General features: G+C 41.3%; 1 protein-coding gene across 2 annotated transcripts; it reads left to right on the top strand.

The window, feature by feature from the left end:
- The first annotated feature begins 2,796 nt into the window (after positions 1–2,796).
- On the top strand, positions 2,797–13,064 carry taf15 (TAF15 RNA polymerase II, TATA box binding protein (TBP)-associated factor). Of its 2 annotated transcripts, XM_086261003.1 has the most exons (16): positions 2,833–2,973; positions 3,633–3,657; positions 3,782–3,818; positions 3,909–3,975; positions 4,354–4,411; positions 4,568–4,779; positions 4,864–5,017; positions 6,499–6,533; positions 7,092–7,124; positions 7,627–7,736; positions 8,182–8,311; positions 8,392–8,508; positions 8,599–8,668; positions 8,785–8,873; positions 9,298–9,415; positions 12,591–13,064. In XM_086261003.1, the coding sequence occupies exons 1-16, from the start codon at positions 2,964–2,966 to the stop codon at positions 12,628–12,630; spliced, it is 1,305 nt and encodes a 434-aa protein (XP_086117129.1). In that variant the 5' UTR covers positions 2,833–2,963; the 3' UTR covers positions 12,631–13,064. The 2 variants fall into 2 exon arrangements, with proteins under 2 accessions (XP_086117128.1, XP_086117129.1); XM_086261002.1 differs by lacking the exon at positions 6,499–6,533 and having other exon boundaries at positions 2,797–2,973.
- Positions 13,065–13,133: the final 69 nt, after the last annotated feature.

Genomic DNA, 13,133 nt, shown 5'->3' with positions numbered 1-13,133 from the left:
GACCTCTACATTGGAGAGACCAAACAGCCACTTCACAAGCGCATGGCACAACACAGAAGAGCCACCTCCACAGGACAAGACTCAGCAGTCCATCTGCATCTTAAGGATAAAGGACACTCTTTCGAGGATGCCAATGTTCACATTTTGGACAGAGAGGACAGATGGTTTGAAAGAGGAGTGAAAGAAGCCATCTATGTCCACTGTGAGCGACCATCTTTGAACAGAGGCGGGGGTTTACGACACCAACTCTCTGCCATCTATAATCCAGTTTTGAGATCCCTTCCCAGACGCCTTAACGCCCACTCACATCCTGGGCCATCTGACCTCAAGAATTCGCATGATAAGGTGGGGCCAGGTTTCACAATGAACACACCCGAAACTCTGGCTGATTGGGTCCCACACCCAATTTCACACCTTGGCTCAGGTGATTAGAGGATCATCAGGGGGTCCTTTTGTCCCTCTGTGGGGGTCTCTCCCACTAGGTTTATATCTGGGACTCTCCACCATTTGACCTTAGAACTGAAGAAGCTTCTCGGATGAGAGGTGAAACGTCTTCAAGCAACTTAAAGAAGTCCAGACGCTTTTCTTTGCAAGCTCCTTTGACTACGATGACCTGGATGACTGAAAACCTTCACAGACTTTTCTTTACTTTGAAATTATTACAATCAGAACGGACAGGACTAGGGGATGGGAAAGAGAAAGATGAAGAAAAGAGAAGTTGGGAAGAGGCTCAACAGAAGGGGATGGAAAGCAAAAAATAGGGGAAGAGAGACACAGAGAGAGAAGACACTAAAAATCTGTTTGATCACCTGCTGGGAAAATAAAAACAAGCGAAAAGAGAAAAACACAGTAGCGAAAACACAGCGAAAACCAACATAAGCACAAGTTATAGTAAATAATAAATATCTCCACATCCCGGAAGGGGCCTGATTGAGCCACAGGGGCCACCGGGAGTGAGCCAGTACATACCCATACCCAGCTTCTCCTCTCAGCCCTTCTGCACAAGATGGCGAACAGAGAAAAGGGGTGTGAAGACCCCAAAACCATTGACTGTAGAAAACACAGTCAATGGTTTTAACCGATGCATGAAACTATACATTTTTAGACATAAGTTGTAACGGCCGCCGTTTTCTGTGTGAGTATTTATTACACAGCGTGCTGGGAAAAGCCTGTTCTAACGTTTGAGTCTAAGGTTTATTTTTTAGCACCTGGCGGCTCTTTTTTTTTTTTTACTTCTCATCCATAAATAATTTGCTCTTTCACGTGATTCAGTTTATTTTGAAAAGTCTTAACAGGATCTTGAGCTTTATTGTGAAAGGTTTATGTAGAACATAAACAAGCGGATGGTTTTACCGTCGTTGTTGCTAACCACAACGCATAAAAACAGGCGCTTGTCCGTCTGTGGTTATATAAAATATAAGAGAAAGAGAGAACTTTACGAAATTAATATAGCCACTACAGTGACCATCAAAACGATGAAAAAACATTGCCGTAAACAGTTTATTTTGCGACAAACGATAACAAAACAAATGATAGTGTAAAATGAAACATAGACGTTTTTATATCGTCATCCGATATATATCGTTATATGAACAGCCCTATACCAGAGGAAGACTTAATTTTCTAAATCACAATGGCTGAAGTGTTCTTTGATAAAAAATGCTTCTATAGTTTAGAGGACACTGCATTATTCGAAGAAATGTTCTTTCTTTTTGCTACTCTACACTGACCTGCGAAGGAGATCAGTCAGTGATGTATATACATACTGATCATCCACATAGATAAGTCCATTAATTTGAAAGTTGGGTCTTTAAAAAAAGAAAGAAATGGTCTCAAAAGAAAAGGGGAGAAAGGGCTCAGTTATGAATACCTGAACACACAATAACTGGACTGAAAATCACTGGCAGCAGATCTTATAAAGCAATTCATCCAAACTGTGAATGCATGAAAGTTAATGTTAGATTTTTATCTACCATGTGGAAACCATCTAATTGACAAAAGCTTATTTTTTTCAGCTTGATAGTAATCCCAAACACACTGCCAAAGTAGTCAATATATACCTGGATAGTCAAAGGAGCTTGCAAAGAAAAGTGTCTGGACTTCTTTAAGTTACTTGAAGACGTTTCACCTCTCATCCGAGAAGCTTCTTTAGTTCTAAGGTCAAATGGTGGGGAGTCCCAGATTCCCCACCATTCCAAACTCCAAATCTGGGACTCCCCACCATTTGACCTTAGAACTAAAGAAGCTTCTCGGATGAGAGGTGAAACGTCTTCAAGTAACTTAAAGAAGTCCAGACACTTTTCTTTGCAAGCTCCTTTGACTACGATAACCTGGATGACTGAGAACCTTCACAGACATATACCTGGATAGAAGAGTTTGGAGAGCTATTACCTGAAGGCTACATAGAGAAATTACAAGAAAGCTTCAGACTGTGCTGAAGAATAAAGGTGGTCATACCAAAGACTAACTTTCAGGCTCTTTAGAATTGTACAAACACAGTTTTTGTCTTATATACTGTATTTCCAGGTATGTTTACACATGTTTCAATAAATCCCTGCAACTATTTCCCATTTCCCAAAAATATAAATGAGTGAAGGCTGGCTCAAGTCCTTTGCACATCACTGCATACACATTAATACAATTATCAATTAATCCCTAAAATGTGCATTTTTGTGAGCTGGACTCACACAAGCCTAATCAGATATCACAGAGAAGATGCGCAACTTTCTGCGCTATTTCGTCATTAACGCCCAGGACCAGCAGGGGGCGTGAGCGCGCTTTGAAGGCGGGCTCCGGAGCGCCCCGCCCCGCATGCAAAAGCTGCTGCATTTAGCACAGATTCGCAGCGGCGTGTTCGGCTCTGCGCTGTTTGTTGCGCACTTTCAAGCAGAGGTTTTAATCAGCCACGACGAGAACCAGAATTCATCAGCTTTTAAACTACATATATATAAAGAGTACACACAATGGCCACTGGTAAGTGAGAACGCATTTTATTTCCGATGAGAAAGTAGGTCAAATAGCTTTGGAGCTAACGTTAGCTTGCGAACCGCGAGGCCAGAACCAGGGCTCCGTCTATTCCATGGAACGCAGGCTCTTTTCCCCCCCTCATTAATGCATGCAAATAATTTTATTTGTTTATAATTATTCATCTTTTCATTATGGGAAAGTGCTTCACGGCATCTTATTTTTAGCTGTACTTCAAAACACGAACTGTGGCTACAGTGGGCTTTGTCGGGGTGGCTGTTAGCAAAGAAAATTCAAAGCGTCTTTGTTATGGCGAAGGCTGTTGTTTCTCTTGCGGATCCAGAAGTATTTTGCTCTTGTAACGTTATCTTATATCCTGTGTTATAGTTAACTGTAATCGTACGTGTGTGTATTTTCATTACATCAGGCTGTGCGAAGAACAAGGGGTATTTTGAGCAGATCATTTGTTTCGTTTTCAACATTTAGTCTAAGCCAACGCTAAAGTGACCGCCATTTTCCCGGCTCGGCCTGACTAAGGGCCTGTTGGCGTGTTGCTGGCCTGCTTAAAGTAACCTATTTTTGCCTTTGAGGCCAGCTGCTTGGTCAGCTAGACATTTACTTCACTTTTTAGCAAACACATTTACACCACTGTGTTATTTTTGTTTCAGACTCAGGCTACGGTGGCCCGCAAAGGTAATGTGCAGACAAACTTTAAAGTACATACCCATGTTCAAAGCGTGTAACTGAACAACGTTTTAGCTTTTTGAACACATTTTAAACCCGGAAGCTAAATGTCATTTTAACCATGTGTCTGCAGCTATGGTTCATATAGTGGAGGTCAGCAAGGCGGGCAGGTAAGACCTCTATTCTGGCTACTTGATGTAATAGTACAAGTTCATTTATTTTAAAGTAAAACCTGCTTAACTTATGCATTTGATTGGCAGGGTTATGGACAAGGAAATAGTGGCAGCTCCTATGGAGGACAGAATTATAGTGGCTTTGGACAGCAAGGTACAGTATGTAAATGAAATTTAAACACCTTTTGTTAAACAGAGGCCACCTAAAAAGTGTCTTTTTTTTATCATTATTATTATTATATTACTTTTTTTTTTAAAATATCAGTTACTAAAATGTCTTTTCACATCTAGTTTAGTTGGTGTTTAAGTTATGTGTCCTTTAAGATCTGGCATACGCCTGTGTCCACACACAAGTTTGGTACTGGTTTTTATTGTCTTTTGGTGGAAAGTATCCCGGGCACAGCAGAGGTCAGGATACTGTCCACTTTAGTACAATCTCATTTGGTACAGGTTAATTGTTTTATAAATTGTGAAATGCTAATGTGAACCTTGGGGTTGTTTTTAAACTTGGTTCATCTCTTCATCTCCACAGAAAATTATGGCCAGTCTCAGCAAACGAGCTATAATAACTATGGACAAGAGTCCTCTGGGTAAGTTCATAATATCTCTGTATTAGGGATGGGGTGTGTTTTGTGTGTGGAAATGGGAAAAAATCCAGCAACGATTTGTATGTATGTAACTAATGCAAGATTTAAGGGGGGAAACATCCAGCTAATTCTGCACTTGGTTGATAATCTCCCATTCAGATATGGTGACAAGCCCTCCTATGGGCAGCAAGGATCTGGGTCTTATGGACAGCAAGGCTCCTACAGTGGTCAGGGGCAAGGTGGAGACAGTTATGGACAGGGACAGGGCAGTGGTGGTGGTAGTAGCGGATACAGTGGCCAGAGTGGTGGCAGCGGTGGATACGGAGGCCAAGGGCAAGGAGGAGGTGGTGGATATGGACGATGGAATGAAGGTATGCTAACTGGATCATAAAATCTCAATAAGTCTGTATTTGAAATTGGCCTGTGCTAAGAATTTCTTTTCTGACTTCCACCAGGTGGTGAAGGTGGTGGTCAGGGTGGGAGGTTTGGGCGTGACTATGGAGACCGTTCAGAAGGAGGAGGCTACAGAGGCAGAGGCCGTGGCGGCAGTGGCTATGACCGCAGTGGTGGATATGATCGTGGCGGAAGAGGCGGACCTCCTGGTATGGGGTAAGTTGCACAGTGCCACTGCCCCTAAGGTACCCTTTTTAACTGAAATATGAGAAATGACTTGTTTATAAGCACATCATCACCACTCATCAACTACAAACCATCCACATAGATGGATTTTTTTCACCACTCATCTGCTTTGTGCTCCAGATCCGCAAACACTGGTAATTTTTCTTCTTTTAAAACCTGAACGATCAAATGTTGCCACAGGTAAAAAATTTCCCAAACATATGCTCCAGGTGCTCTGAGCCTTGATTTTTGTATTTTTAAATCTTTTGTGTGTGTGTGTGTGTGCGTGTGTTTAATCTCATAAGAGACACGCTGGTGACAAAATCCACTGTTAAGATTGTGTGATTTGTACTCAAGTGGTGGTTAATTGGAGCGTAGTTGCTCGACTCATTGGAGATCCACTCACTATCAATGGGATCTTAAGGTAAAAAGAAATGGAGATTGAATACAGCTGCCCAGATAAGAGCTGGTTGTGCAACTAACATACCCAGACTGACACAAGTTTTGTCCATTTGGCAACAAAGGTTGAAAAGGACCTCTTGGTGTTTTCAGAGACTTTCATCCAGTGGAATATTAACCTAAATGGTGCCATACCATTCTTCTTTTTCTTTTTTACTTTGGACTAATTTGTTACTAAAAATGGATTTGACTTTTTAACATTTAAACTGTGCCTCTATTGAGAGGAGGTAAATATAATCTTTATTTTTGGAGCCTGTACAGTCCGAAAGTGCCACATTTCTTTTTCATCCTTTAAACCTCCTGTTATGTTAAGATCTCGGTCTCAGTTAAATTTCCAGTAGCCACACGTTTTTAAGATGCCAGTAAGTTCACAAACTCCAGTTTTTGGTACTTTCATGTCTTATAATGACCACACAATGTACTGTGAGCAGTGGAAACTCCCCTGAGGTGATGCACTTAGACCTGGAGCCACATTTTCAGCTGCTTCACATTCAACAGGTTTCATTCAAGTGTTGTATATTTGACAATGGCGAACATGTATGTTGTGTTAACATGGATCTACATTTTATACTACAGGTGATTGAACTAAAACATGGACCTCAGTAAAAGGATCACATAAATGCACTCAGTGGAAGATTGCTCATTGGTTTGCTGCACCCCTTAACATCAATTTGGCTCATTTTGTTTAAAAAACAAAAAAAAGCTGTTTTTTTTTCTTTTCTTTTCTTTTTTTTTCAGCTAATGGTATCTAATCTGGCCATGTGAAAAGTACCAAATTATCTGTAAACGGTGCCCCAGTGACATGTAATAACTACCTGATTGTTCAGTCAGCGCTGCCTAGTCGTCTGCTTATTGATCTCTAATGTCAAAGACTAACGCATTCATCGTGTGAGACATTTCCACCGTAGTCGCACACCCTGGCAGGAGTGCATACTGGTGGGGATGTAGGGGAGCTTTGAGCTCTCAGTTGGGACAAAGGAAAAGCCATCATATCTCCAATTTTTCCTCTGCAGAGGTGGTGACCGTGGTGGCTACAAAAATTACGGTGGTAAGTGACGAGCATCAGAACTGTGTCGGTGGGGGAGGAAAGAGTTTGAGTTAGGAAAAAGAAAAGAGGGTTTAAAAAAAGAGAGAGAGAGGAACTTCAGTGAATGCCACCATTTCCATGTCCAGATCCCAAGGGTACTCCACCTATTGCTATTTGTCATAATGGTAAAGAACATGGAGCTTGAGATGTAAAATAATGGTTGCATGGAGACAAGAGCTGATTGTAAATGAGAGGTGTTCCCAGGATGAAGAAGGAAAACTTTCTAAAACTGGAGACTTTATGGTGGTTTTCATTTCTGGTGTAAGTTCAAAAAAGAAAAGTGAGGGGAGGAAAAAAAAAAACAGAACAGTTCTGTTCCTGTTGAAAGGTGTTGGTATGTGACGCAATGGTATGAAAACACCCACCAGAAAGCTGTTAACATGGTATTTGGTTAATTTTCTTTGGTATCATTATGCAATGCTAGGGACAAAGTTAATACTTAATTATGTGAAAGCTCACCACGGAGTTAAAAAATCCTTTTTCACACATTCTCCTTCCATCCTCTTTTCTGTTTTCCAGGATCTCGAGACTACGGCTCAAGGGATGAACCAGGTGAGACTTAAAGTGGACATTAAACATGTATGGGCTAAAAGCCCTGCACTGAATAAGTTACATAAATTTTACACTGCCTGTGGAGCCGGATGTAAGAAACGAGTGTTTAAGTTTTTAAAATGAGTTTGGCGCCATCTTGTGTACAGTCTGGGAGACTTCACCAGGTTGGTTGGTTGTTTTCGGCTAATACATCTGCATTGGTTTATGTTGCCTAACTAGCGAGAGAACACAACTCATTGTACAGCCAGAGGCAACACAAAGGTGACCTCTTGGACTCCTTATTTTTAGTATTTTCTGCTGAGTTGGTTCTGTTTCTAGTTGATTAACACAAGCTAATGTAAATTTGTTAGTCGGAACTTAAAAAAAACAGCCAACCTGGTCATGTCATGTACTGTTCTGTAAGACGGAGCCTAAACATGTTCTGTAATCTTTAAACACTTAAATTTGATCTGTTTTTAGATGAGGTTTGTTGACACTTTCTGTCGTCTGATCTCATCCACAGCTGGAGAGCAGGACAACTCTGACAACAACACCATTTTTGTACAGGGACTTGGAGAAGATGTCACAGTTCAGGAAGTTGGAGACTTCTTCAAGCAGATTGGCATCATTAAGGTACTGAGCGAATCTGAGACTGATTTCTTTTCATTTGACTGGATTTTTATTATACCAGATCAGTCCTTTCTTTATGCACCTGAAGCAACCTCTATCATTTTAATTTCAGTTATGTCTAATTTATAGCCACAAAACTGACAGTAGGGGTAGTGCATTACGATGCAATCATGTTGCCTGGCCTAATAATGGACTAAAATGATGTAAGCATTACAGAGGACCAGAGGGCTAATACTATTTATCTGTCTTTGATTCATATAGGCATCATCTACTACCTCTACTTCATTTACTTTAGTGTAATTAGGTTTCAGTTTTCCACCAGCACAAACACACACGATGCTAGTAGCATGGGCGTGTACTCGTGTAGGTATTCATTGCAGCAGACTCAGGCATTTAAAACAGTAAATGCAAAAAATGCTGATCATCTCGAAATGTTCTGTACTTTTAGGTGAATAAGAAGACTGGCCAACCAATGATAAACATCTACTCTGACAAAGCCACTGGGCGACCAAAGGGTGAAGCTACAGTGTCCTTTGATGACCCTCCATCAGCCAAAGCTGCTATTGATTGGTTTGATGGTAAGAGCCCTGATATGTATTTTTATTTCCTGACATGTTTCAGCACTGTTTTCACTGACCTGTTGCTTGTTTAATTTCAGGAAAGGATTTCAACGGCAAACCCATCAAAGTATCATTCGCCACCCGCAGAGCTGAGTTCACACAGAGGGGTGGTGGTGGTGGTGGTGGTGGCGGCGGCGGCAGAGGGGGGCGAGGAGGTGGGTGTTGCTCAGGCCGTCATCTGGGTTCAAATGATATACAGTTGGTAAATTACGTTACCTGTACTGATGATGCATCTTGGTTGGCAGGTTTCAGAGGTCGTGGTGGTGGTGGACCCAACTTTGACATTAAAGGAGGAGACTGGCCTTGTCCCAACAGGTGAGGATTTTAAACTTTTTTTTATTTCATTTCTTAATGTTTATTAATAAAAATTCAACAGAACATGTCCATTTGGCTCAGTTGCATTTCTAAATGCCTGGATTTCCTTTCCTCAGCTCTTGCGGCAACATGAATTTTGCCCGGCGGCAGGAGTGTAACAAGTGTGGTGCACCCAAACCAGGAGATGGAGGATTTGGAGGTGGAGGTGAGTGCTTTAGAGATGTTCTTTTACCTGAAATGTTTACAGGATTGGAAAATGGTCCCTGTAGCTTTAGCGAAAAGAAACCTGGTAGCAGGAACATGTTTCTAAGTATGGCTAAACTTGCCAAATTCCTTTTTTTTTTTTTTCTCTCTCTCTCTCTTCCCATCCTTTGTCCAAATCCTTATTGCTCAATTTTTATGTTAATACATTTAGTAATGGATTAAAGGCTTTTGGGTGATTTCAGTTTTGTCATTTTATAAATGCAAGAAACTCATTTTTATTGTAATGAAAACGCAAAGTTTAACATAGGAAATAACAGCACCACTTCAGAGTAGTTGCATGTGTTAAAGACTTAAATTGTTAGGCTAGTTTGTGCTCTAACCTGTCACGGACCCATTTGTGTTGTCATGTCATGATGCATTTGCAGATCGTGGAGGCAGAGGCGGATATGGAGGCGACAGAGGCGGTGGCTTTAGAGGGCGTGGAAGTTTCCGCGGGGGTGACCGCGGAGGATTTGGAGGTGGCGGCTACAAAATGGGAGGAAGGTCAGTTGAAGACTCTTGGCTGTTGCAGTAGTGTCATTACAGCAGGGTGGTCCATCTACTTTGTTGCTTGGTTTAAAAAGTGGTGGTTTCTTGTGAAATGGCTCAAGCAGTGATTTCACTCCTTGCCCAATCAGTGTCGTGCAGTCTGTCACATTTTTGCTGGCTGAGGGGTGCTCAAGTACCAGTACCTAATGGAAAACGCTTAAAAAAAAAAAAAAAAAAAAAAAAAAAAATGGATGGATGGACTTAGAGTAGGTGTTAGTGGAAAAGAGACTTTAGACCAGGGGTGGGGGAACTCCAGGCCTCAAGGGCCAGTGTCCTGCAGGTTTTAGATGTGTCCTTGATCCAACACAACTGATTGAAATGGCTAAATGACATCCTCAACATGTCTTGAAGTTCTCCAGAGGCCTGGTAATGTACAAATCATTTGATTCAAGTGTGTTGACCCAGGACGATATCTAAAACCTGCAGGACACCAGCCCTTGAGGCCTTGAGTTTCCCGCATCTGCTTTAGCCACTACTTTATGGCCAGAAGAGGGCGTACTCTGCCCAAAAATGACTATAGTTTGTCTTTTCCAGTAAGATAAGACTCTATTGATCCCAAGACCAGGAAATTTTTGCGTCACCTCAGGTACAGATATCAGAAGGAAATACAAATAAGTACAATTAATGAAAAAAAGTAAGATAATACACTAGGGCTGCTCTATTATGGCAAAAATGATAATCACGATTATTTTCACTAAAATTGAGATCTCGATTATTTGACGATATTTATTTAACCCTTTAAGACCTACTATAGAACCAAGTCCGCCAGAGCTTGTATTATCTTTTCACATGTTGTAGTGCCATTTGTGGGAGCATTTCAAGTTGCTATACAGCTGTTATAGCCCATATTTTAATAATATGTATGCATTAAGTCCATAGTAACTACATTAATTGCAAAAAAGTGCAATAAACTACAAAAAAATTGAAAATCGTTTTTGTTTTGTTTTTTACATATATTTCTACTTGGAGAAATTTAAGAGGTTTATCCCTCAAAACTTTAAATACAAAAAAGTTGCAAAAAATAGTTTCCCACCACAGGAAATTTATTTTGAGTGTCTTCATAGTTTTATTTTGGAGATACACCAATTTTTATATACTGCAGGAAAAACGACGTCACTTCCGGTTTTGGGCAGGAAATGGCGGACATGCGATAGTTCGCGCTGACGTCTGTTTCACTGTGGGAAGTGTTACGAACAGCTGATCGGATCAGCAAAACGTGTTTCTGGAATATTATGTTTTTGTTCCTGCAAGTGCTTTTTATGCAATTTTTGCAAAGCTTTATGTGGAAGGAAACCGTGACCGAGGACAAGCTGATGGCATAAGATGTAAGTACAACTCCTCCGGTTTCATATGCAAAAAAAAATATTGCGCTAGCTTACACGGTTCAGGTTCTACAGGGATTTAAAAATAGTTACACAAAACGGAGCGTGCTGCTCTGACCGGATTTAAAGGGTTAACAATGACTTTAAAAAATAATATAAAATAGTGTGCAACACCACTGATGTTTTTTTTACCTCTTTTCAACCAACAGCAGTCACTCTCCTCTCCAAATAACTTCTGCTTAGCTTTCCGAGCTTCCCTCGGGTCCTCTTAATCAGCAGTCCTCAACCTTTTTTGCGCCACGGACCCGTTTATGCCCGACAATATTTTCACGGACCGGCCTTTAAGGTGTCGCGGATAAATGAGGGAGGGGCTAATAATCGGCTCAGTCATTTTTAATGATCGTTGAAAGCCCAGATCGTAATCGTGATTAAAATTCGATTAATTGAGCAGCCCTATAATACACTATATGCAATGGTAGCATACACAGTATGTGATTATGGATATGGTTGGAAATATGCAAGACAAACTATATAGCTTGACATAACTATTGTATGTCAATGTTATGTATGTATAGACATGTACACACTAAATATACATGTGCAAGTATATATGTATGTATATGTCCATACACATGGAAGGTCCATTATGCATGAAGTGGTGACCGTGGATGTTCACAGTGTCCAGTGCCTTATGACATCGTGATTGAGGAGTTATAGAGTCTAACTGCTGTTGGGATGAATGATCTGTGAAAGCGCTCCTTCCTGCAGCGAGGGTGTTTCAGTCTCTGACTAAAGGAGCTGCTCAGCCCACTCAGATACTCATGCAGTGGGTGATGTGGGTTGTTCATGATGGATGTCAGCTTTATTAACATCCTCCACTTGCCAACCACCTCCAGACTCCAGGGGACATCCCAGCACAGAGCTAGACCTCCCCACCAGTTTGTCAATCCTGCTCCTGTCCCTGTCCAAGCATCCACTCCCCCAGCAGGCCACTGCATAGAAAAGGGCAGATGCTACCACAGTGTCATAGAATGTCCTTAACAGAGTCCTGCAGACTCCGAAGGACCTCAGTCTCCTCAGCAGGTGGAGTCGACTCTGGCCCTTCTTATACAGGATGTCTGTATTTGTAGTCCAGTCCAGTTTATTGTTGAGGTGAACACCCAGGTACTTATAAGAGTCCACTATCTCAATGTCTTTCCCTTGGATGTTCACCAGTGTTGTAGGAGGTGACTTCCTCCTGAAGTCTATGATCATCTCCTTTGTCTTGTCGGCGTTGATTTGGAGTACATTGGTCTCACACCAGCCAACAAAGTCACTGATGACCCCCCTGTATTCCTGATCATTCCCGTCTGATACGCATCCAATGATGGCTGTATCATCTGAGAACTTCTGTATATGGCAATCGTCCAAATTATAACAGAAGTACTTTGGCAGTATGATCTTCAAGGAGATTAAACTGCATTTTGTGGTGTTAGCAAGCTGTGAGTGAAATTACACAATCCAAGGAGCCCCTAAGTGTTCCAGGTGTCTGAATATTCACTCTGAATTGTGTTTGGTTTGGCTTCATAGCAGACTTGTTTATTGCTCTACCCTGAAGGTGACATGCTGCATTAATGGCTTTCTGCTTTATTGAAATCAAGCTCTGCTGCTCATTTAAAATGTGAAGGCCTGTGCGAATGAGAAGTTGACATTATGGCTCACCTTCATTTGCCGGCTGATTCCGGTTTTTTATCTCAATGACATTAGCACATGTGGGTCTTCGTTAAAATGCAGCCCGAGTAACAGACATCTTTGTCTTCTCCCCTCAGAGGTGACCGCAGGGACGACAGAAGAGACCGGCCGTACTGAGTGCTCCAAAGAAGAAAACCATTCCAGCCCCTAACTTTGCCGTGGACGGAGGATTTAGATTGGAGGACTAACTGGGTGTAGGAGAGGGGAGGGTGTAGATGAGACAGATGTGATTTTTGTCTACTGTAGCTGGTGCATCCTAAGTATTACTGTTCTTCTGTGATTCAGGGATGTGTTGAGCTTATGTAAAGGGGCTGATTGGCACCTGTAGGCATGTGGTCTTTTGTTTTTGTTTTTTTTTCTCCCCTTTTTGTTTTTTGTTTTTATTTCTTTGTACATCTTTTTAATTTGCTGTCAGATTCTAGTTGCTGATGTTATGTGAGGTAGACTTCATACCATTGTTTTGTATAAACGGAATAAAATGTTTTACTTGGTTTTCTTTTTTTCTTTTTCTTTTTTTTCTTTTCCAAAATTATATTAAACTGTGATCTTTTCTCCGTGCTCCGTGTGAGTTCATTACACACTAACCTCTTCAGCACTAAAGAAACAGCAAACTGCATGTG

This window comes from Aulonocara sp. 'chitande type north' Nkhata Bay, linkage group LG14, assembly GCF_057382095.1.
Source record: "Aulonocara sp. 'chitande type north' Nkhata Bay isolate Kocher_YH1m ecotype deep benthic linkage group LG14, A_spYH_male_GT1.1, whole genome shotgun sequence".
Taxonomy (NCBI): domain Eukaryota; kingdom Metazoa; phylum Chordata; class Actinopteri; order Cichliformes; family Cichlidae; genus Aulonocara; species Aulonocara sp. 'chitande type north' Nkhata Bay.
Note: the sequence above shows the minus strand (reverse complement) of the source record. Positions and strands in the feature narration are given on the sequence as shown.

Coding starts and splice junctions, on each gene's coding strand:
- taf15 (XM_086261002.1), top strand. CDS start 2,812: ATGCAAAAGCTGCTGCATTTAGCACAGATTCGCAGCGGCGTGTTCGGC. Junction 2,974..3,632: donor AGTACACACAATGGCCACTG/GTAAGTGAGAAC, acceptor TTTTTGTTTCAG/ACTCAGGCTACGGTGGCCCG. Junction 8,312..8,391: donor TGCTATTGATTGGTTTGATG/GTAAGAGCCCTG, acceptor GTTTAATTTCAG/GAAAGGATTTCAACGGCAAA.